We start from the raw sequence: 25,160 nt of genomic DNA, 5'->3' as shown, positions 1-25,160 counted from the left end.
TTTACATTTCGCGCCCCATGCACGCACCGTACCACTCGCGAAAAGCTGCCTGTGAATCGTACTGGTGGGTAATGTAGTGCGTGGTGCGTGTGTGGTAGCGCCAAACACTGTTGTTGTTTTGCACGCTGACGACTGACGAAGGCAAGCCCTGTATTTATAATAGGCAGGCATTTATGAGCACGGGGGAAAGGTAAACGACGTTAAACGTGCGATGATGTAACGCCAAACAATCAACGTCCGGATTGTCTCGATTTACCCCAATGGGTTCCAGCCTATCCAGAAGATCTTCATCATACTCTTCGTCCAGCGACAGAAACGCTGCCATGTCTCAAGACTCCGATGACTATACCGCTGTTCTCGCTTACTTATTGAGAAGGTATTATGTAGAGAATGTAGTGCTCTTGTAGCTCACTGTGTAACCACGGTTAGGCCTATTGCCCAGTTTTCCCATGGTCCATCGAGGCAACCGGTACCCGGGTCCAGGACAGTCAGTCCGCAGCGTGAGCGAAAACGCACGTATTTATTCAAGTCGTATGCACGGCTGAGCGGTGCTTGCATACGTAATGAGCAGATACATGGTCATGAATAAATCCGTGTAGAACGAGTATTTCTCGTCAGTTTTCGACACTTTTAGTATCGACTGAAAGAGAAAACATAAGCAAATATGCTCATGATCAAAATAAACGGAAAAGAAGAATAAAGAATATCAAAATCCCTCTCGAAGTTCGGTATTGTATTCAAAAAATATTCCTTCACGTTTGACGCCAAAAAATTAACCTGAAATTTGTCATGCCCCTCTAAAATATGGTGAAGACTATGTCCGCTAAGGTATATAGTATCACAATAAGGGCACGTTTTCCCATCTTCATTTCAATACGGGTCAGGAACTAGCAAAATTCAGAGACATGTCTAGCGTCGAGTTTAAAAAGATTATCCTCGCATTCGCACCGGAATTCCAGGTCTGTGATTGGTCGAAATCTGTCGCAAGACGCGGCGTGTCGCATTGCGTAGTATCCATTGGCTGCTGACTCAATGCTGTGAGTTTTAACAAATGTTGGGTTCCAAATTGTGATCGAATTTTCACTCTCTGTACAAAACTTGAACTTTACACAGGAACCAATGATGTGTATGTGAGTGTGCACTTACAATGACCCTGAACAATGGACCTGGCTGCCACCTGTCCCGCGCTCTGCTGCAAGGCACATGAATGCTTAATCAATTATTCATGTGGATTGCCCCGAGCACTGCTAGTCTGAATTCTTGACACAGGGTGAAATGCATGCACATGAAAGAAGTAAGCACATGTTTCCATGTGCTTGCACACACCACATTTCAGAATGAACAAAGACTAGCTGCGATAGTGGAATTCCTCATGAAACATTCCAATCCTGGCCATTGTCCACGACCATTGTCTGGGTATCAACAACACATTCCACGCGTGTTCATTCACTACCCCACTTCCAGTAAGAAAACATAATTTGCCTTGCTTTCAACAGGAAAATTCACAACCTTAAAAATGGTGCCCCTCTTTGTTTTTTAATTGATCATACTCGCTCAAGTTTCACGATTGTGAAATCGAAGAAATTACGGAGATCTATTTTCAATACCAGTCAGGAACTAGCAAAACATCAAACTATGATCTAAAAGCTTCTTGAACATTGGCAAAATAATCGTTTACTTTGATGCTAAAATGGACTACTATATTGACATCAAAAATAGGGAAATTAGGTATCAAATTAATGAGCATAATCAGCTCTATAACTTACCCAACCATCCTGGGTCAAACAATGCACTGTGAAAGCTATGAAAGTTGTTATTGCGACCTCTGCAAAAACTCTCGCAAAGTATCGCGAAATCTCGTCAGTCTCAAGGACACAAACTGCGTAAACGTGATTCTGAATAAAATTGTCGTTCGTGCCTCATTATCGCACACGCTGCGGACTGACTGAGGATGACGGCTACGTAAACATGAGCCTTGTGTGCTATTTGTGCCACCGGGTTATCGGTACTTTGCACCACAATAGGGCTGGTAGACATTTATATGCTGTAATCAGTTTAGACAGGTGGTAGGCCTAGCAATAGGCAGTCAAGGTCATAACAGTGCCTAAAAATGCCAAAAGGTCTAGCGTTAGCTTACATAGCTATAAATTAGCTAGACACTCTAGTGTTTCAATCAAGTTCAACCTACCACATCACGATTATGCCCCTAACGTTACCAATTTCAAAGGCATTTTGAAATTCTGTATGCATGCATCGTTTGGTGTTTTATACCTCAGATATGCCCTAACATTTTTTCTAACGTTAACATTTGGTTATACAATATCAATAGAAACTTATAGAATACTTAATACATTGTCATTGTATCTAACAATTTGCCAGAAATATTACTCACATGTGTTTTGTGGAGAAAATACTCTAAACTCACAAGCCATATATTGAAAATGGGGTGCATGTGAGGTACCGTTAGGAGCCCTTGCTACTTTGAATGCTAGCTAGGGTACCCATTCCGAGACGGCAGCTTCAAACCCGTGGGGTGTTATCTTCCCACACTCAGTTGCGCTGTAGATCGAGATCTACTTTGAAACTGACACCTCTACTATAAATTGCCAATGCATGTGAAGTGCACATAACTTAAAGATTTTTTAGCATATTTCTATAATTCATGGTATCATTTTAATTTGCTGTTGGGTAAGAGTCCCAGTATTCGGTCAGCTCCTGGTATTCGGTCACTTATCACTAGTCACCAGACAGTAAGTTCAACTGTCACAACACATGCAAATCACATCAATTCACATACTTGCACACTCATTCACAACAGGAAACTCCCTTAGCCCCCTCCAAAAATCCATCCAAAATCCCAAATTTTACCGTCAAAAGCGCAGAATCAGCACTACGTTCCAAAAGTGCGCACGGATAAGGCCCAGGTTTAAGAGTATGGGTTGCCGAAAAAGCGATAAAAATCGAGAAATGGGCCCTTCTCTCACGGGATTTTTTGCTTATCGCAAGCTTGGAGTGTGATGGTATCCTCAAAAACGCAAAAGAAAAACAAAATTTCCGTACGTGCTGATAGAGTGTCTCAATGTACAAGGGTTGAGTGCAAGTGCTGAGGCCCCAGTATTCGGTCACCAACAGGCGCCGCAACGTCCCCGATGCAATTTTGCGCCAACAAGGTAGCGCGCGTGCGCATTTTTCTGCTGCCTTGAACACGCATTGACTTTGGACACGTATATCGCGTGACTGTATACAGGTCGCGGTGACCGTATTCTGGGGAATTTTCAAGGTGATATATTTTGGGATTTTGTGAAATTCTGTGTGATGATAAACAAAATGAAAATTGAGAATAAAGAAATTTGATATATTTCACATACATTGCTGTAGATATGATGTATGTATGTATTATTTTAGTTTGAAAAATATTGCAAAAAAGCTTAAGTGACCGAATACTGGGGATGTTACCCTTCTTATTTATTTTCATTTTTTTTTTAGTAAATTTTGGATACTGTATTTGTGGATATTTTCGCGCGATTAATTTTTTGTCTTGGCCAGGTGAGAAGAGTTTCGCTTGTTTTTAATTCCGCGGAATCAAGACACTAAGTATAGGAACATACGGCAAGCAAAAATATTCGCGTGCTTTTATTTTCGTGCTGGTTTCTGGTTTGCGCGAAAATTTCAACACTGCAAAAATTTGCACTTTTACAGTATTCAAATCCCAAGTGAAGAATGAAAAACCACTGCACAAGGTCCCATGCATGCATTTTTGCATTGTTCTTTACACATAGTGGTAATGTTGTAAATAGAGGGGTGTCCATTTCAGTGTTCCATGGCGATGTGTTTTATGTTTATGGTGACCTAGCTACAGCTGTACCATGCATACACTACATGTGAAAGCCACATTCCCATGGCCATGATGATATTGATATGCTGTTTGGAGATTTTATATACAGGTAAAATATTTGTAAGCCTGTTATCCTCCCAAACTTTCCTTAAACTTTTTTTTTTTAAATGCTACGAGTCTCGTCAAAGAGGTATATATACAAACAGTGAACATATTCAACTACTATAGTTGCAAATGTTAGTGTTATATAGTAACAAATAAGGGCCCTGATGTGTAAATCAAATGGCTATAAACAAAATGATTATCTTGAGATAGAGTGACTTTATCATACGTGTACTATGTTCATTCAGCTAAATTTTATATAATTCGCTTTGGGGAGGGTGTCATATTTTTTCTTTTTTAAAGCCATCTTGATAACCAGCTTGGAATGTAGGGAATTAAGCATGCATTGCATCAAACACAGTTTGCATGGAATCTAATACAATCTGCTATCAATATGACTGCCACCCATAAAGTGGAAGCACAAGATGAAATGGTACAGAAACTTTCAAGGAAGCTTTTGAAATAACATTTGATAGTATGATACAAAGGTAGTAAGTACAGTATTGTCATTTGTAAGTGTAAAGATTGATGGGCGGTACATGACAATATCAAGTGCCATAATGCATAATTGTTTTTTACTGGTTCTGTCTTTTTATCCAGAGTCAGAAAGAAATAAGAAAAAGGGGGAAAAAGGGGAAAAAATTATGTGTAGAATTTTTATCTTTTATATAACAATGTACACTTCTGTAGGCTAACAATTGAAGATGTACACTTGTGTAATTTTATAACTTGTTGATCTGGGCTCCGTCTTATAAAGCCTTCAAATCAATCACAAGTCCCCAAATTAATCGCAACTTGCATTGCAGCACACAAAAAACTTGTGATTGATTTCTATCACAAGTCTTTATAAGACAGGCCCCAGCACTACTGAACTGAATGAAGTATAACACAAGAAAACTGGCTGATAAAGGGAAACATTGAATGCCTTCATTAGAGATTACAGTGACTGCATACTACATCATAATAGTATATTTGCAAATGTATATCTCCATAAAACTCACCTTAGTTTCAATTGTGTATGTTATGACGGTTATTTTGTATTGTCCAGTAGAGTATTCTTATGGTAGTTGCCCGTTAAATGTCCTTTATTGTTATCATTATGATTATGATTCTTCGTCTTCGTCTGGTGCTGCTGATGATTGTTAGTATTTTAATTATTGTCATTATTTGTCTTGCATACCCATCATATCTTCTTTGGTATTCAAGCTGCTAAGGGTGGATGCCATTTTGTAATTTTGATATATCATGGAATGAAAAGTATCTTAATCGGTGGAGCAGTCAGTGATTTTACCATGTTTCTTTTAACATTTTCAGGCACATTTTCACTTTGAATGGAAAATTAGAATGACCATGTGTAATGTTTCAATTAAAGTGCTTTTTTCCCATGCCCTTTCTCAATCTACCCTCTTGCTACAGTGGTCAGATTCGACTGCTCTCACCACATTCTGCTGATTTCCTGGATGACAGTGACGAAGATGACTTCATCGAATGCTGTCCAGAGAGTACGTTTGCAGGTTTTGGTTTCTCCGTTTGCTTGCTACAGACTCTTACATTACTGTAAAAGTGGTTTCTTTCGCGTACAGATACTTTCGCGGTTTCCATCAGTGCCGACTTTTTCGCGTGTGTTTAAATTCGCGGTCGGCTAAATCTGTGAATTCACAGTCAGCAAAAACTTTTATTTTGGCACATGAAAACCCAAACTATAATCCAATTATTCTTTTATTTACTAAATAGAAATTCAAATTAAGTGCAGGCTTACCTGAAATCCCGTCTCTCGAGTACTTTAACATGCTTGTACCTACATTGCGCCGTATCGCTGTGTGTGTTGACCATCAATACACTCAATGCACGGAATCTTCATGTGTGCATGTGCGCAATAGCGTTGCAACAAGCGGTGAGTTCAAAACATTTTCGCGAGATGTTAAATTCGCGGTTCAACCTCAAAGCGCGAAAAGCGCGAAAATAAAACTACCGCAAAAGAAACCACTTTTACAGTACTATGTGTCTGCCGGCCTTTGGCCAGCAGAAATAAATGTGCATTTGATGAGGTTGCTTGATTTGTTCATGCTGGTGCTATTGGGATAACAAAATATTTCACACACATGTCAACACAAGTGATATATGTCATTTGATATGTTTAAATTTTGGCATGGTTTAAATCCTGTTAGGAGCAGCTAGTGATGAAAAAAATTTTCAAGTTTGATACATATGTATACTTAGTAGTTCACTTGTGTCACAAAACATCCTACCATGTGATAATTTTGCAGTAAAGCCACAAAGATAAGGAGATATCACTAATATCACAATAAACTACAACTGTAGATGGTTTATTTTAGAAACAAGTTTAATGAAACTATTGCTCTTATTATTTAATATATTTAACAATATTGATTCTTATTATTATTTTTGCATTGGTTGTTTCTATCCGTAACTCACATTTTAGAACTATTTTGAAGCACTAAAGCTGTTTTTTTTTTCTCTGCAAATGATAGTGATTTTAAGTTTAATATGTGTATTTAGTACACAAATAATTAAGCTCCAAAATAATCTTAAGATTCAGCACAACAAAGTTCTTATAAAGAATTATCTCCCATGATCATGATGCACTATTTACTATCCAGAAGTCTGGGTATCAGAAAAAAAAAAAAATCAAGCCAAAGCATAAAAGTAGAATTTCTGAGACGGCATTACGAGTGTACATATCAAACTTTGTTGCATCATACTGCATTATTTTGCAATTCTTCATTGCATGTTATGGTATCATATTTGGTCATTTTCATCACCATTGAGTAATGTATTCTGCGTATTCTAATGCTTAGAAGAACTGTGGTTGTCACTTTTAACATCCGTTGATTTTTATTAGTTCTTGGGCACTGTTTAACATCTTTACTTGTCTTTATTTTTCAGGTGACCCATTTCCTGATACCAGTAAAATCGATGTAAGTTGATGCACATATTGGTGTATATTCTTTATGGCTTAATCAAAGATGGAAAGATAAATAAACAGAGTGACAGATGAAATATACATTTATTTATAAGTAGATTGAATAGCTAGATAGACAGAGAGATATATAAATAGATATAGAGTTTTAAAAAATAGATAACAGAAAAGGAAAGAAAAAAAGAAGGATATATAGTTGGATCTATAGATGAATTAGTGGATGGATATTAAAATGATGCATAGAATAAGAGAATGAGAGATGGACAAGAGAAAAAGGTAGAAGAAAGAGGGCATGTATATCAAGAGCAAACATGAAGGGTTTAACTCTCATTTGAAGACAATGCAATGTTTAATGGACCTTTGCTCCCCTCAGCAGAGAACTAGATGCTCGTTTGTTTGATCTTTGCATTAGGTGAGTGACCTGAAGCAGGAACTGCTGACTAATGCTGGCGCTACCCACAATGCCTCGCTGTCCATGGGGGCGACGGTCCCTCAAATGCTACACAAGGTATTCACACAAAGATGTCAATTCCGAGGGAAAAATGAAGTTATGTGTTTGCTCGTTTGTTTGTTTTTCGTTTGCCGGGGGAAGATGTGTTTACCAGTATGTTGACTTCATTAACAACATGCATGGGTTCTTACAAATGTTAGCCTGTTCATCAGCTGTAAGTTTTGTGTGATTGCTGGTTGATAGATATGAAATTCCACTATCGAAATGTGGTACAAAAGTTAAAAAGTTTTATGCAAATCATCAACTCTTTTGGAATAGAATGGAGCTTTTATGAAGCTTTATCACAGTGGAATATACTTTGTTTTTCATTCCATATTCTTGTTGGAACACAGGAACAGTTGCCCATGTAGTTTCAAAAAACAAAGAACGTTGGATCATTTAGAATTTATAGTTTATTCAACAGAATGGACAACTGAACAATATAAACTCATCCAAGTGAAATACACCACAAAACTTTTCAGTTGGGTTTTACAATTGTGAGAGTTATGTGACTTTGTTTTATCTCAACTGCCAGTTATTATTTATAATTTGGCACGGACTTATTTTTGATGCATATAAATAGTCAAAACATTTCCAGAGCAAATGCTATGAAGTTTCAGGGTGCCACTAATGCATTTCAGAAGAAGTGTTTAAAGTTTTAAGGTGTCATGATGTGAGAGTGTTCTTTCTCACACCTCCCTCATTTTAAAATGCTCATTACCCCGTTGTTCATTCAAGTGTGTCAGGATTTGGGGCCCTAGAGTTCAGATATCACTGCATGGATATGAGAATGGGCATGGTATAGATATCCACAATGACAAATGACTACCCCACCGTACTTACAAAAGGACAACTCAAGACCCTCTTCCTCTCATGTTCTCGTCCCCCAGAGGCAGATTGGAAGCTGCCACAGGAGAGGGTTCTCCCCAAACGATCGCTGTGAGGTCGGGGCAGTGTGAGTATCCCAAAGCACCAATTTTCCTTACGAGTCTCAAGCAGCCAGACGTAAACTTCCTTTTTTGTGTGTGCAGTATTTTGTCCTGCTTTTCTTTTTTTTTTCTTTACCCAAAATATTGCATGTTTCATGGAGAATGCTGTTTTTCCCAAATTTTATTACTACTCATGTCTATTGCAGAAGAGGTAAAAATACTCTTTGCAGAAAAAAAAAATGAGAAAATGAAAAGAAAAAGAAAGCCTACTCAGCCTTCAGAAATCTAAAATGCTGTTTACAAGGTCGGAAATCTGTAAGCAACAGCGAATGTACAGGTGTATATAATTTCAGGCTACGGAATGCATAGTGTACATGTATTATGGCCATTCAAGTAGGGAGGGGGTTACCGGTAACTAGTCAGACCTGCAGTACTTGCTGCAGGCTGCAATTCTTTATGGATATTTTTAAATCGTTGTGCATTTGCATTACATAGTTCTTTGAAATTCGCTTTCAATGCTTGCAGCTTTCTCCCAAACTACCACCGCACCCTGTGCCAGCATCAGGCCAAGGTCTTCTGTGGGACGTTCTCCATGGATGGCTCCATCTTCCTCTCCGCCTGCCAGGACCAGAACCTGAGGATATACGACGTGAGGAACAACCGCTTCAAGAAGTTCAAGGAGATTCGGGCCAGGGACGTAGGCTGGAGTGTCCTGGACACAGCATTCAGGTAAAGACATTCCCCCCCCCCCACCACCCAAGAAGAAGAAAAAGAAGAAAAATATACTTAAAAGTGAACCTACATGTATGACTGGCCAAGGGTTCCACCCCAACATCTTATCAGGGGGCAAGAAAGCACTACCCCTTTACCCCTGCTACAAGCAATATCCCTACCCCTTACAACCCCCCCTCCCAGCAATTGTGTCTCGGGAGGCAGTATGGTAGCATGTTTATTTCAGTCAACTCTCTAGATTTCTTGAATATGAAACCTTTCTGTGCAACATTATTGGTGTATACAGCATAAAGTCAACATGGTGGGTAGCAGTAGGAGATGAAGCAAGGGTTAGAGGGATAGTTTTGAACATGTGTCAAACTGGTTGATATCTTATTGTTAGCATGTTTGACCAGGGCATGGTAGGCTGCAAACCTGCCTTCCCCATGAGTGATAAATCTTAATCTTCTAACCCCATTAATATCTGGTCTAATTTTATTTTTTGATTAAATTCTTTCAATACACTGTGTAGTATCCACACAAGATAAAGACATTTAATTTGTGTATAATCTTGTATTATTTATGGTTCAATTGCTAGTTTAATGTATGTCTGTCTGTATGTATGTATCGATATGTATATATATTCATGCATGTATGGTTTGTGCTTGTGTGTGTGTATTCTCAACAACCTATCATGTTAGATATGCTCTTGGAGCTCAAGAACACTGTTATGATACTGGGCAGCAGACTTGCACATGCAAAGGACATCAAAGGCAGTTGCTACCATCTACAAGAACTGTCATATTTATCATAGTGTCACTGCAGTTGCAATAAGAAATGATACCTTGATAAATTTGACACTGATCACTTCATGTCTGCTTGCTATTTCTTACTGTAGTCCTGATGGCCAGTACCTCATCTACTCCAGTTGGTCACAGTCTGGTAAGAGCGCCACTCTTGGTCTAATTCTCAAACAGTGATAGTCATAACAATATTAGCCCTAAAACAACAACAACAACCCTCCGATTAAAAAACGAAGCCCCACCCTAAATGAACTAATTACAGTTGAATCCCAGCAGATTGACTTCCTAACAATGTTTAAGTTTGAATCCTTGTACAATATTAATTTTATACATATATTCAAGTCATCACCAATGATTCAAAAAGGATCACTCTTCTTCTTTATTTTTTTTTAGAGGAAGACATGGATTATTGCAACACACGACAGTGTCCATATTGCTTTATGAATTTCAAAAGTATATTCATATACTTATAATACTGATTTTTTTTTTTTTTTTTCATCAAATATTTTGATGTGTGTTTACATGATTTCGGTGTTCAAGATGGTTTGCCATCTAATGAGCCAAATCAGCACTGATACAGGCACATGCAAGGAATCTCTCCTTCTTCATTGTGTAATACCAGCAACTTGTTTTCAACTGTTACTGAATGTAAAAGATGCTGGTGTGTATAAGTATTATACTCAAACAACATGTATCATATGGCGAGTGTCAAACTATACAGCATACACCACAACACGTATGGTTGCTTTACAAAAAATTGTGTATGGTAAACATTAATCTTGCAGGAGTATCACCTGCTGAGCAAATATTAATATTCAAATCATTTTCTGCTAGAGAAAAAGGATGATTTTTGTCGATTGTGTGGATACAGGGATGTTTTGGGCCAACGCTTTTCAACCAGTGGGCCACAGCCCACTGGTGGGCTGTGAAGCTCTCTCATGTTGGCCGCAGTGTTGGCCAAAAATGAATTAAAGAAGATGCATATTGAATTGAATTGAATTGAATTGATTGCTTTATTGTCCACAATGCGAAAGTGGAAATGCGCCTTCCACCAGCGTTACACACAAGAGATACAAACAGATAACAATTGTTCATTGAACACGTACGTCACAGATTACTAATAAGATAAACCATAAATGTTTTGCATTACTTGTTGCAGAAAAATAAAATAATAACCATTATATTCATAGTACATATTACATATATCTCATTCAATTCATTCATTTAAATAAATTCTATAATTATTATACTTATTATCAAAAATTCAACTTTCAACAAATCTTTCACTTCTAATCAATTTTTTTTTTCACATATGCCTCAAAACCATAATACCTACCAAATATAATTTCAATTACTTCAAAACTGAGAAAAAAATCTAACATAACTACACCTATAAATCATCATAAATACCAATTTCAATAATTACTGAAATACTATAAAAATTATTCAATCCACAAAATTATGATGAAATTATGATTACCATGGCAATGCTTTATCCGACAAACACCCGGCAAAAATGATGTGTTCCATATCTATACCTCAAAACCATAATGCCTACCAAACTTAATTTCAATTGCTTCAAAACTGTGGAAGTTGTTCACTCCACAAGATGCGGTTACCATGGCAACGCTTTGGCAAATACAAACACAAAGAGTGTCTTACATGACTACACCTATGAATCATCATAAATACCAATTTTAAAGATTAATTACTTAAATACTATGAGAGTTATTCAATCCACGAACGAAAAACAAACGAACAAACCTGGAATATTCATTCATGAACGGAATTCCCTGATGGCATGGCGATTAAACGTGTGTATGGAATTTGGCACGAATGACTGGCGAAAACGTGCACGATTGGTGCGAGGCACGCGCAGTCTGATTCCGGAGCGATTGTACACATAGTGCACATTGAGAGGGTGCGTTTTGTCCCCAACGATCTTTTTGATTTTTGACAAAAGCCTTTGTTCAAAAGTGTCTTTCATTGCAGGCAGTTCCCTGCCTATTACCCTTTGTGCCACCCGTCTTATGCGATCAATGCGATTCTGGTTCTTTTGTGTTGTGTTTCCATAGTAACAGATCAAATTGTAAATAAGTACACTCTGGATGAGGGCCTGGTAAAATGATTTCAGGATTGATCGGTCAACATGCAGATTATTTAACATTCTCAGAAAGTAAAGCCTCTGATTTCCCTTTTTACACAATGTTGTGACATTATCAGACCAATCAAGGGTGCCCGTGAGTTTTGTTCCTAAGTATGTGTATTCCTCCACTTGTTCAATCTCCCTACCATTTATAACGAGAGGCGTATGTTGTCCCCTTTTCTTTCGAAAGTCGAACACCACTTCCTTGGTTTTTGACGTGTTTAGACGTAGGAAGTGTGAGTCGCACCATTCAGAGAAAACCCTGACGGCTGACACGTACTCATGGGAGTTCTCATCTGTCAAAAATCCTGTGATTGCAGTATCATCAGCATATTTGATTATGGTAGAGTTTTCATTGTTGCTTACACATTTGCTAATGTACAAAGAAAACAATGCGGGGGATAACACACACCCTTGTGGTGCGCCTGTGCTACTTATTCTCGTGCTTGACTCAGTGACTCCCATCTTGACCGACTGTGGTCTGTTTAACAAAAAGTTATGCGTCCACAGCACAATTTGTGGGGGTACATTCATTTCTACGAGTTGAGTTGCAAGGAGGTGCGGTTTGATTGTATCAAATGCGCTTGAAAAATCTACAAACAGAGTTCTCACAAAATTCTTATTAACGTCCCGATGCTGATATATACCATGAAGAAAAACTAAAACGGCATCATCTACTCCTCTGTTTTGGCGGTAGGCAAATTGCAGATTATCAAGATGACTGCCAGCGTGGTTCATGAGGAGTTTTAACATGAGTCTTTCTAGACATTTGATAACACTGCATGTAATGGATATCGGCCTGTAATCCATGAACTCAGCATGTTTGCTACTTTTAGGAATAGGTACAATTGTGGAGGTTTTCCACAGGGTTGGCACCGACACCTGGTCAACAGAATTTTGGAATAGTTTTGTATAAACGTATGAGAGCTGGTCCTTACAACATTTCAACACTTTGTTACACACTCTGTCCGGGCCTGGGGCTTTATGTGGTGATAAGCTACCGAACAATCTCCTCACTTCATGTTCTTCGATAGTCAGTTTTGACACACCTCGAGAATCATGTAACATGGTTTGTATCATGTCTACGGCTTTCTCATTCTCATAACTGAAGTCATCATCAAACCTGCAATAATACTCATTGAGACCTTCCACAAATTCACTTGTTTGGTCATGTATTGGCATTTTCCTATGGTTTCTGTACCCAGTCAAATCTTGCAATGTTTTCCAGGCTAACTTTGGATCATTGTTTTGGAAACCCTTTTCAATTCTTAATCTTTGATCTTTTTTGCATTCTACAATTTTCTTATCAATCTGCTTTTGCAACTTTTCTTTTGCAATTTCGTTGCCTTGAACCACTGCGATTTTCTTTTGATTAATAAGATTCTTCAACTCTATCGTGAACCAGGGTTTATTGTTGGGAAACGCTCTCAGTGCTCTCCGTGGGATATTCAATTCAACACAAAAATTTATGTACTCTGATATAACATCTGCTTGCTCATCTAGTGACAGTCCGTTGTCCAGAAATAGATTCCAATCTGTACAATCGAGACACGCGCGCAACTTCTCTGTGTTGTCATTCGTCTAATTGGATCTAATTGGGACTCCTAATAAAATTGCAGGAGCCAAAGTGGGGCTCAGGTTAGAAAAGGTTAAGAACACTGTTTTAGGCAAAGAAATAGATCAGAGACAATGAATATTAGTTGCATTTTTCTCTTTTTATTTCAACTGTGCCTTCATCATTGTATGTTGTGTGTCATGAACACTCACCATGTTGTGTTCGGATGGGCAAGTCTCAAGCCTTACCATGGCAACCATGTTATGTAAATTTATACAACTTTGAATACATTTGTAACATGTGCTGTAGAAGTCAGCTCATCATTACTTTGTGAGGTTAAGAGAAGCACAAATGTGGGTACACTATCATTTGTTCATTTGCCTTATCATTTATTTTTCCTGCCCAGTTCACATATGCAATATCTACGGTGACTACGACACACACACTGCCCTCAACCTACAGCCGTACATCGAGGGTCACTTTTGTGCCTTCTCCATCCGCTTCTCCAACGACAACAAGGAGATCCTAGCAGGGTGAGAATGACAGAATTTATAGCAGCAGCATCCCCTACCATCTCAGACACTGGCTTGAGGTCAGGTTGGCAGTTTGTACTGTGCCATGGAATCAATCATGAATAACACTCACAGTGAAGGCAAATCTTGTTGGAGGCTGGACTAAGCCACTGAAGCAGTTATGCAGTACAAACATAAAGTTATGTTTGCTGTACAGGTGCAGGAAAAATGTTGCAAAAGTCTGTGTATCTCATGGTTTTGAAAGAAAAGGACCCCCCAAATTCATAAGTATGTCTTAGATACTTTGATGTGCAGCTCATTACCCAAAGTATTATTAGCTGTGGCACAAGATCATGTCTTACAATCCAAGTAGTCTTGGCTGAAGTGATGTAACAAATCTGTAGTGGACCAGTGCTTGTGTTTTAAATCAATGTGTAGAATAGTAATGATCTTATGACATGATACTGTAGAAGCAGATATTTTTGCTTGCATTTTGGTTTCACGAATTTAGGGAGAGCCAAGATTCGCAAAATATAAGTGTACGTGAAAGTTCTTGTCTACACTATATGCATTGAATGCCTGTGGCAATTTACACAAATTCTATGCCGCGAGAAAGGCCATCGACTCCAATTCTAGAAAATTTCATACTGTAAAAATATTTTGCTTTACAGTATGTTCTTTTATTGGCATGATATTGACAAGAGACCATCCAACTCTCTGTTTTGGAATAATGAATATTATGTTGTTCCTTTTTATTTGGCTGTCTTCCTGTTTAACAGAGCCAACGATGGGTGTATATACATCTATGACCGAGAGAAGAATGACAGAGTAATGAGAGTAAGTGATCATTTGACAAATCCAAATTGAAGTGTGTATGTGTATACATACATGTATGTGTACATTTATGTATTTATGTATTTATTGTATTGGTGGATGTGTATGTGTATGTACATCCAAACAGCCTCCAGTTATTTAAAAACCACCATTGAAAAGAAAGTGGGGAAAAAAAATCTCACATTATTCTTTCAGTTTTGTTTCATTGTTTCACCATTCTCTTCAGGAAGATGTGTGATACATCTTAGATCTATGATTTTATTGCTGAGCAAGACATCCATATGAGATCAAAGTTACTGAAATCAAATTGATATCGTATCCTTACTGGTCAGACAACAACTAAATGAAAAAGAAAAATGAAACAAAGCAAGAAAAAAACAATAATTTTACACATTTCCCAGTGTGTTCTTGTCTATGCTGGGGGTTGATAGAATGTCGGCTCTTTTTTATGCCTCCACCTCAAGGATGCAAAGGGTATTGTTTTCATCTGTTTTGTTTTATTTTTAGTTTATTGTATGTCTGACTGGAACCTCAAACCTCCAAATGTTAAGTTTTTGTAATCACAACCTGGTCGGTCACTAAATCAAACTTTAGTTTGTTTTCGATACAGAAACCTTCCCATTTTTTGATGCATGCTTATTGTGATGCATTGCTCCTTGACAGAATAGTTGTCCGCTCTGGATGTAGTGTTAGTCAGACTCTGCCAGAAATTTATGCCTGCTATTTTGTACGTGCCCCAATCCCATTGTGCAGATAGAGTCGCATGAAGACGACGTCAGTGCCGTGTGCTTTGCCGATAGCAGCTCCCAGATTCTGTTTTCTGGGGCAGATGACGGTCTTTGCAAGGTGTGGGACCGAAGGATGCTGAGTGACTCCAATGCTAAGCCTGTCGGGGTCCTAGCAGGTCACATGGATGGCATTACATTCATTGACTCCAAGGTGCGTACATATTGATCAGTTCTTTTTGTTATATCTTTGTTATCTTTTGTTATCTTTAATGTCTTTATAAAAATCTTTATTTAACCCGTTGAGAACAGTGTGATTTTGCTACAACACACATTTCCCATAGACACTTGCCCGAGTATACTCTGGATTCGTCCTCGATGGGTTAATACTGTTGTTGGCGTCATATCTGCATCATCATCATCATTTTGTCATTTTGTTTGTCGTTTTGTTTCACTGTGATTATTATTACAAGTCATGCAGCATTTTAAACAAAGAACATTTTACAACAAACAGTTTGAGACATAAAACTTCTGGTGCAGACGAGTAGCCAGCTAGAAATCTTTGAAATACTTGGGCATTTTCAAGTGTAAAATTTTCACTCATTTCATGCTCTGCTGTAGTAGTGCAATTTTTTTTTTTTTTTGATAACTGAAAATTTTAAAGGATTAAAAAAAAAATACATGAAGGGTTTTTTTTTAATCAGTTACTAGAAATGTGTTGGTAGAAATGTTCTGGTGTGTCAATGGGGAAATTGAAAAAAAAAACAATAAAAATGATACTGTTGTAAAGTAATCAGAATATTAAATGAAAAATAACCATTCATAGCTCCAGCATTATAGCTTAGGTAGCTAGTAACAGTCATGACAGTCAATTATAGTATGACAATTGATGGGATCAACATTTAGAATATGGGAAAAATATGATGAATATACATTTACAGACTTGAAAAGTTCAAATACTTATAGTTTGGGATCCTGCATGTTTTTGACAATGGTTGCACTTTAATATGTTGTTTTGTTGTAGTTTTGTTTGTTTAATTTGTTCCTCTGAGATCTGAGAGGGGATGGAATACACAAGTTAAGGGTAAATCTTTTCTGAATCTTTGCCAAGAGTGCTGGTTGTTTATGTTAATTTTGCTCTGCTTTTGTGGGAAAACCTAAGGGGGATCTCTTATAACTGTGGTCTGGACAAGGTCAGGTCAGGTGATCTGACACAGCAAGTCAAGTGATCTGACATGGAGAGTCAGGTGTTTTGACAGAAAAGGTCATCATAAAGAGGTGAACCTCTGTAATTACAGTCAGGTGATTAAACAAGGCAAGTCAGATGAACTGATGTATGATTCGTCAGCTGATCAGTCCCATCAAGTATTCCATCGCATTTGATCAAAGGAGTTGTCAGTAGATTCGCTGCTAGGAGTAGATAGTAATCGGGCCAGATAGGAGAGATGTGCTAAAAATGGCACTTTATATGTATGCACGTTCCTAAAAATTTCACTTCCTATGCACGTTCTGTTGGGAGTATACCAAGGGTACAATACTATGAATATTTGCATGGTGTTGTCATGTTTCATAAATCAAATGGCTCAGAAATGAAATGAAATGTGAGTACAATATTTCGCCCATCATTGTGTTGGTTGCCAGGGTGATGGGAGACACTTGATCACAAACTCCAAGGACCAGTCCATCAAGCTGTGGGACATGAGGAAGTTCTCTCCGGACCACGTGATAGAGGCCAGTAGGCGGGTTGTGGCCCAGCAGCACTGGGACTACAGGTGGCAGCAGGCACCAAAGAGATGTGAGTCAAAGCAACAACAACAGCAACAACAAAAACAAAACACACAAACAAACAACAACAACAGCAATAAAATTGTTGAGATATGAGGCCTGTCACCCCAGGGATGGTACGTTCTTTGAGGATGGCACTGATGGTGTGGACAAAATGAAATTTGAAATGTTCAGAAAGGCAGTTGGACCTGCTGTTAATGTGGAGGCTGGATAAAATGTTATTTATGGGCAGTAATGCTGGAAGCAATTCTGATCTTGAGGGCATACTTTTATCTGCTGCAAGTGTGGTATATTTATACCCCCGCCACACAGTGTGACGGGGGTATATAGGAATCACCGTGATGTTGGTCGGGCGGGCGGTTGGTCGGTCTGTTGCAAAATCTTGCATCGCGAACTCCTCCTACAGTTTTGAAGCAATTTAAATGAAACTTAGGGTAAATTATGATATTGAGGTATAGATGTTCAAGACATGTTTTTTGTGTTTGTCGGACAATGCGTTGCCTTGGTAACCATAATTTTACCAAAACCTTGTGGATTGAATAACTTCCATAGTATTTAAGCAATCAATTTCAAAATTGGTATCTGTGATGATCTATAGGTGTAGTTATGCAAGACACTCTTTGTGTTTGTAATTGACAAAGCGTTGCCATGGTAACCGCATGTTTTCTTCGAAATCTTGTGGAGTGAACAACTTCCACACTTTTGAAGCAATTGAAATCAAATTTGGTAGGCATTATGGCCTTAAGACATAGATGTGGAATTTTTGTGTTTGTCAGAGAAAGCGTTGCCATGGTAACCATAATTTTACCAAAACCTTGTGGATTGAATAACTTCCACATCATTCTAGCAATTAAGGTCAAATTTAGTATGTATGATGATCGGGAGGTATAGTTATGCAAGACACCAATGTGTTAATATAAGAAAAATGTGTTGCCATGGTAACCACTCATTTTTGTATCAAATTGAACCGTTTAATCTATGAAGATGAAATTTGGTGTGTATGATGCTCTTTAAGTGTAGTTTTGCAAAATGTCCTTTGTACTTGTATCAGACAATGCGTTGCCATGGTAACCGCATGTTTTTTGTTTTTTTTTTAAATCCTGTGGAGTGAACTTCTTCCACAGTTTTCAAGCAATTGAAACCAAATATGGTAGGCATTATGGCCCTGAGGTATAGATGTGGAACACCTAATTTTTGTGTTTGTCACACAAACCGTTTCCATGGTAACCACAATTTTACCAAAACCTTGCAGATCGAATAACTTTTCCATCATTCAAGCAATTAAAGTCAAATTTAGTATGTATCATGATCTAGAAGTGTAGTTTTGCAAGACACCAATGTGTTAGTTTAAGGAAAATGTATTGCCATGGTAACTACTCATTTTTGTATCAAAATAAACCATTCAAGCTATGAGGGTCAAATTTGGTGTGCATGGTGGTCTTTAAGTGTAGTGATGCTGGGGGAAAGCATGTTTCCATTTGCTGTAAGTTTTATACCCCGTGTCAACTCTGTAATCGTACAGTAAACTAAAATTATCCTGTTTTCAATTCGACAAGTGCACAAACTTGGTATTAACGTCATTGCCCTCATGACATCACATACTATAAAGCAACAGTAGGGGCGGGGGTATTAATCACCTTCAGTGATAATTCTAGTTTGGTCAATTTATCTATTTTGCAAGTTGACTGATACTGCAAATTTAAAAGTGCTGGCTAGAATATTGTAACCCTTAACACAACTGCGCTTTGGATTGTCTTCAAGGTGGGAAATTACCAAATTTTCTACTGAAAAGGGAGCATTCTCATACCTCATTCTCTCACTGTGGTTCTCCATTCTGAATTCAACCACCCAAGAAACTGCCTTACAGGTCCCAGCTCACCAAATTTTATGCTCGTGAAATATATGGCATACTCAATAATGTAGGTCTGTGCATGTCTAAATGTTGTATCACTAGAGACATACATCACAGAGGTCAGTGAGGCACACATATACTGTACTGTAAGCTGTGTGCAAACCATTTTTAAAGTCTGATAGCGAGAGTGCAAGGATCAACAAGCAGATGACTGGTACAATGCAAGGGCTTTAATCAAATCATTATAGTCCAAATTGACTCTTTTTGTTAGTGGGCCAGATCGGAGTCTTGAAAGGTTGAGAACATCTTCCCATCAAAAGGTAGTTTGATTCCACTCTTGCACCAGAACTGGGCATTTTTTTTTAGCTTGATTTATTTTTTTCTTTTTATTTGTATTTGTTCTTGCAGCAAAGAGAAAACGCTTCATCAAGGGGGAGACTTCCCTGATGACATACCGAGGCCATGGTGTGCTACACACACTCCTCAGGTGTCGCTTCTCTCCACAGTTTTCAACTGGCCAGGTAAAAACAGAAACTTTACCGTCGTTTCTCTCAGAAAAGTTTGTTGATACCAGGATATCCCTTTTTTTTCTTTCTTTCTTTCTATCTTTCATCTCAAGGAGTATCAAGATTTGGAAAATTTGTACAGCCGTAAGTATTGTTTACTGCACATAGCCAATGAGAGTGCCTCCCTGAATCCTCTGCAAAGAGATTCATTTGCTTGATGAGGCACACTTCTGGACAAAAATAACGACTCCATTTTCTCATATGTCTGTCCAATAAAAGCAGGTCTGTATCAGACAGTATTTTTTTTTTGCTGTCACGGAGTCGACAGATGATCGCAAGAACCTTACCCAAACCAAAACATCAAAAGTGGTCTACACAAGTATTAGTGCATAAGATATTAAAGGGGATCCTCATAATAATACTGTGCTTTGGACCATCAAAATTTTGTCCTTGTATCAGTTATGTTGTTGTATTGGGGTAAATATAGAATGATATAGGAAAGTGACCTGCAAAGTGACCTCTTCAATGAGGTATCTCACTATATATCCAAACTTGTTATAATGTGATTCCACTGTACCAGATAGGAATATCCTTATATTTGGACTGCTTTGAATTCCCACTCTACCATTGCCTATTTCCATCTTTGTAATTCTGTCTTGTCTTTTTTATTTTCCTTCCCCTCCTCCTTTCCTTTCCAAATGTGCAGAGGTACATCTATGCAGCCTGTGCTACAGGGGCCGTTGTTAGTAAGTACCCCATTATCTTGACCAGAGAATCATCTCTCTCCACAGAGATATTGTAGGAAGCATACAATAGACTTGTCAAATGCAAGACAAAGTCTAGTCTGAAGGCAAAGGAAAAGTGGACGTGGATAACAAACAGTACTGGTATTTGGATTGGAAACAATTGTCAATCATATGGCAGTGGTGTTATCTTGACTAGAGTGGTGGATGTATTGCTTTAGGCCCTGTTTTTCCAGATCCTGTTATCATTGATGTGTCAGCAATCTCAGAAAAAACAATGTAATTATAATGAATGACAATACTTTGACAGGAAAGGGGAGACATCACATGCCTTTGCCAATTCCCATCTGTATGTTTTAAGTTCTTTATACTTCTCAGTGTGGGAGTTTGTTTCTTGCTTTATGATGTGCCAATATACTGGTTATTCACTTGCATCTCGATTCTGATTTTGCTGTAGTCTTATGATGTTCTCTCCTCAATATGCACAAAGTATGCTGTCTCACTTTGAGCAATTGTTAATTGAGTTGTAAATCTGGAAATGTGGGTCTGAATTCGCAGGAGAAATTTTAATCAAATCCATGGGTTAGGTTTAGTCGATAGACTAGAATGTACAGGGTGGTGTTTCACCAATTTAGTCAGCGCTGACAAGTTGTCAGTGACACTTTCAGTGAAATCCTTGGTTTTGATTGGCTGAGATGCTGTAGTCACTGACTGTTACTATGGTGATTGTCAGAGACTGATACCTTGTCAGCGCTGACTAACTTGATGAAACACTCCCTGATGTCATGCACCTTGCATTCATTATTGGATGTCAATTGGTGTCCGTGGCATATATACTGGCACGTGTATAAACAATCAGAATTTGCACAATCCATGGACAAAATTCCAACACCCTCTAAGAATTCTGTTTCTGATGCTTTATAGCATGCAATTTCATGCACTCCTAGTATACAGCAGTGAGCGTTGTAACTCTCCCATCTTTCTCGCCACAGTCTATGATGTCCTGACAGGCAAAGTGATCAAGAAGCTTGGTGGCCACAGGCAGTGTGTGCGTGATGTGTCCTGGCATCCTTACGAGAACAGGATAATCAGTTCAGGGGTGAGCCTATGGGATGTACACATCCTCTTACTGTATATGCTATATATTTAGCGAGTCTAATTGTTCTTGAATCGGGACTTCCCAGACATTTTGTTCAATTCGCGATCATGGAATACAGTAATATAATTCCAGTGTAGATGGTGAAGTGTATGTGTGCACGTCGCATTAATGAACTAATTAATGATGTTTGTGCGTGTTATTGAATTCGCAAACAGCATCCAACTTGCAAAATTTGCGAAAATAAAGACCTTGCAAAATATATAGCGTATAGTATTCCATTATTAATACTTTGTTTGTGTTATTATCATTTGTTTCTTTCTTCTTATTTTTATCAGAATATAAACATACTGTATGTTGAAGTCTTGATTATTGCATGTTTAGGGTTTCTTTTATTTGTGTGTGTCTAGTAAAATTGTTGATTCCACAAACTTTGCACATTCATATGCGTGTGTTATAAAGCACAGATGATTGAGTTGAAATATACCATTGAATAAGTTGCCTACTTTCTTATAAATGCGTTTTACAAAATGTCCAATTCATGTAGTAAGTTGCATTTGATGAAAAATTTTCATGAAGATTCAGACTATATCATCTTTTTTGTCTTATGACTGAAGTGACTAAAGCCTACCACACACTACACGATTTACCACTAGTTTTCAGTCGTGCTACTGGGTCTTAGTGCCAGTCGTAGAGACTTGGCATGTCAAATTTTCATAACCATCATTGCATTATACTGCATCCTGATTGGCTGAAAGCCCACGACCAGTCGTGAAAATTTGACATACCAAATCTCTGCAACCAGCACTAAGACCCAGTCGTACAGCTGGAAACTAGCAGGGCTGGTGACGTCACACTTCCAGTCATAAGGTCATGCGGCTGGTCTGATCATGTAGTGTGCAGATGCTTTAGATCTTGCACGCAAAAGATTTTTCTTTCCATAACTTCACTCTCCAATGCTGGTTTGTTCAATCCCATGCCTGCTGCAGTGGGACGGCTGCCACGTGATGCACTCGTACCGCAGGGAGCGAGACCCAGATGATGAGGACAATTCCGATGATGACGACCCCTTCCTGGAGTCCAGCAGCGACGATGAGGACGATGAGGAAGGCGGGGACATCTTTCGGTCTATACGGACCGTGGGGCGGCGGATGCAGAGGCGTCGTCGGGCGGAGCGGAGGTCACACTCTCCCATCAGCTTCTTCTGATAGGAGAGCGAAACCTACATGTACTCTTAAACACCGCCTCGTAAAAACTTGATGCAATACTCCAGAAAATTACTCAAAAGGGAGGAGCAGGTAGAGGGACAGAGATTATGATGGGAGAGATGCATGGTCTTTGAGCCGTAGGTTTTATTAAATAGCCTGCAATGATTACACTTCTTTGTATTTCCTAGTAAGAAGACCAGTGCAGGGGATTAATTTTTGCTGATAACAGATATAACATGGCTACCTGATATAGCTAGGTTCATTTGGTGCAAACAGTGAGCTTAGAGAATAAAGTTCAGCACTTCTCTCCAAACTTCGTCATGTAAAGAGTCACCCCATCAACTGCTATATTGCCTGCTATGAGTCCACCCTGATGAGGGCCTTTTGATACAGGGTAGTACTACGAGACAGTACATGATGCTAATCAAAGCTCTTGCTTGCTATAAAGGTCGTTTGTTTTTATTGGGGAGGGGTGGATTGGTGGTTAGAATCTCTTTTTTTGATGTCAATGCATATTGAAGCTTCGACTGTATATTGCCATCATGGTGTGATCAGAATTATCTTTAGAAGCAGGGGAGGGGGCTTTCACTCTAGCAGCATGAGACCATTACTGTTCTACTGTGGAAAAAGGAAACAAGTGACAAAAGTGCATCTAACTTTATATATCTGTCATTCTGAAAGACAACAGCGTAATGAAACAACATCCTGAATCAGACATCTCTGAGAAGTGCGAGTGTTCCCACTCAAAACTTTGGCGTCCTTGTTGAACAGGTTTTTGTCCACTCCACGTGAAAACATGATTAGCTCAGGTTTAAATGATTTTGTCACTTGCTGCCTTTTGACATTGTAGTGGCAACATACTAGTCACATGAGTCTCGTGTGGCAGGCAAATGGCAGCAACCTCTGGTTGCAAGACACCAGATGGCTGCCATGTGGCTGATCTTGGCTTTCCCGTCCCTATATGGTAGTTACATATACGTGGGTGTATAATTTCATGAAAGATATTTCAACAATTCAATACTGTATAAGCTCTTATTTTCGCATACAGATATTTTTGTGAATGAGGAGGTCAGAGACATTTTCGTGAGACGTTGTTTTCGTGAGGTGTTGTGTTGACACCAGTGGTATCGTAACACAAAATTTTTGTGTGCTGTTTAGTTTGCGATCCGACTGTGGTGCACGAGATTCCCAAAAATCGAACCCTCGCGAGAATAACACCTTATACAGTAATCAGCAGTCTACTTGTCTACTTTGTAAAATATGGCATGCATATTATACCCTATTGACTAGATTACTTACTTCTCTTCATTTTTGTATTGAGGATTGAAGAGGTAAAATCTTGTTTTGTTTTTTCTCGAGGGTGAACATTTTTAGGTGAGATTGAAGTTAACCATTTTGACATCCTAGACTGGTCTTCCAATGAACATATGTAAGCATTGCACATACTTTCTTGCTATAGACAAGATTTTAAAGCTTTTGTGACAAAGAGATATCGCATAGAGTATTTCTTCACTCAGATCCAAACTACCAAAAGATGCTTATTTTGGAGGATTTCATCAAGGTAAGAAGCATGATGTAGATGAACATCAAATTACAGAGCCTCATTGCTTGTAGTGAATGATTCAAATGCTCAAGATATATGGTCTTTGTCACTGCTCTTCAGGGTAGCAAATATCCTGTTGATAATTATGTGAGACAAATTCTCACACTGTCATATTTTAGAGTACATCCTTTCTTTTCAAAGTACCAAAAATAATCTTTACTTGCTTATAAATCAAACTTGAAAGGGTTTGCATATCCTGATTCAATATGCTGTTTTCTGCAAGTGACAGAGTTTGTGTGTATGTGTCTGTATTTTTATATTTCTTTTACTATTTCTTTTTCTTTTTTGTGATGAGAAGTGCAATGAATTTAATGGAAGCTCTGAGATATATGTCTGTTTGCTCTGAGAAGTTGATATCAATACATGCATGAAGTCATGCTTGGCCCCACATTTGACACTTGCACTTTCCATACAGACTTTTTTTTCTTCTTCCTTTTAGAAGTCACACATACCTTTAATGAAGTGGACTTTTGCATGAAAAGTTAATGGTTTCTCTTCACTCACTACATCACTGTGTGGGCAGTGACTCACACATCTTTGACAGTATTTTAAACCTTGCATGCATTGACAAGGTCTTCTTTTCTCTATCAGTACTTCGTAATCATGTATGCATTAGAGTGAATGTGTGAGATATGTGCCATACAGCAATCTCTCTTCCCAAGAGATGTGACAACCCACTGGCAAAGCTCTCCTAAATTCTCAAACAGCAGGCTGTAATATGCAAACTGTGCATTTGCATTGTTTGACAGAAATTTGATCACTGAGTCCTGGCAACATTCTGGCC

The 25,160-nt window shown here is 38.4% G+C and overlaps 1 protein-coding gene across 1 annotated transcript; it reads left to right on the top strand.

Moving 5' to 3' along the window:
* Nucleotides 1-193: 193 nt before the first annotated feature.
* On the top strand, nucleotides 194-23,556 carry LOC139720052 (DDB1- and CUL4-associated factor 11-like). The gene is made up of 15 exons (XM_071631427.1): nucleotides 194-376; nucleotides 5,354-5,439; nucleotides 6,845-6,876; nucleotides 7,291-7,386; nucleotides 8,259-8,323; nucleotides 8,823-9,026; nucleotides 9,907-9,950; nucleotides 13,919-14,045; nucleotides 14,804-14,861; nucleotides 15,612-15,797; nucleotides 17,225-17,378; nucleotides 19,629-19,741; nucleotides 20,433-20,472; nucleotides 21,462-21,568; nucleotides 22,555-23,556. Exons 1-15 carry the CDS (start codon nucleotides 261-263, stop codon nucleotides 22,771-22,773), a joined length of 1,647 nt encoding a protein of 548 aa, XP_071487528.1. The 5' UTR covers nucleotides 194-260; the 3' UTR covers nucleotides 22,774-23,556.
* Nucleotides 23,557-25,160: the final 1,604 nt, after the last annotated feature.

Source organism: Diadema antillarum, unplaced genomic scaffold (genome assembly GCF_040938485.1).
Source record: "Diadema antillarum isolate AM-2024a unplaced genomic scaffold, OU_Dant_1.0 scf00000120, whole genome shotgun sequence".
Lineage (NCBI taxonomy): Eukaryota > Metazoa > Echinodermata > Echinoidea > Diadematoida > Diadematidae > Diadema > Diadema antillarum.
This window is presented reverse-complemented; position numbering and strand designations above follow the sequence as displayed.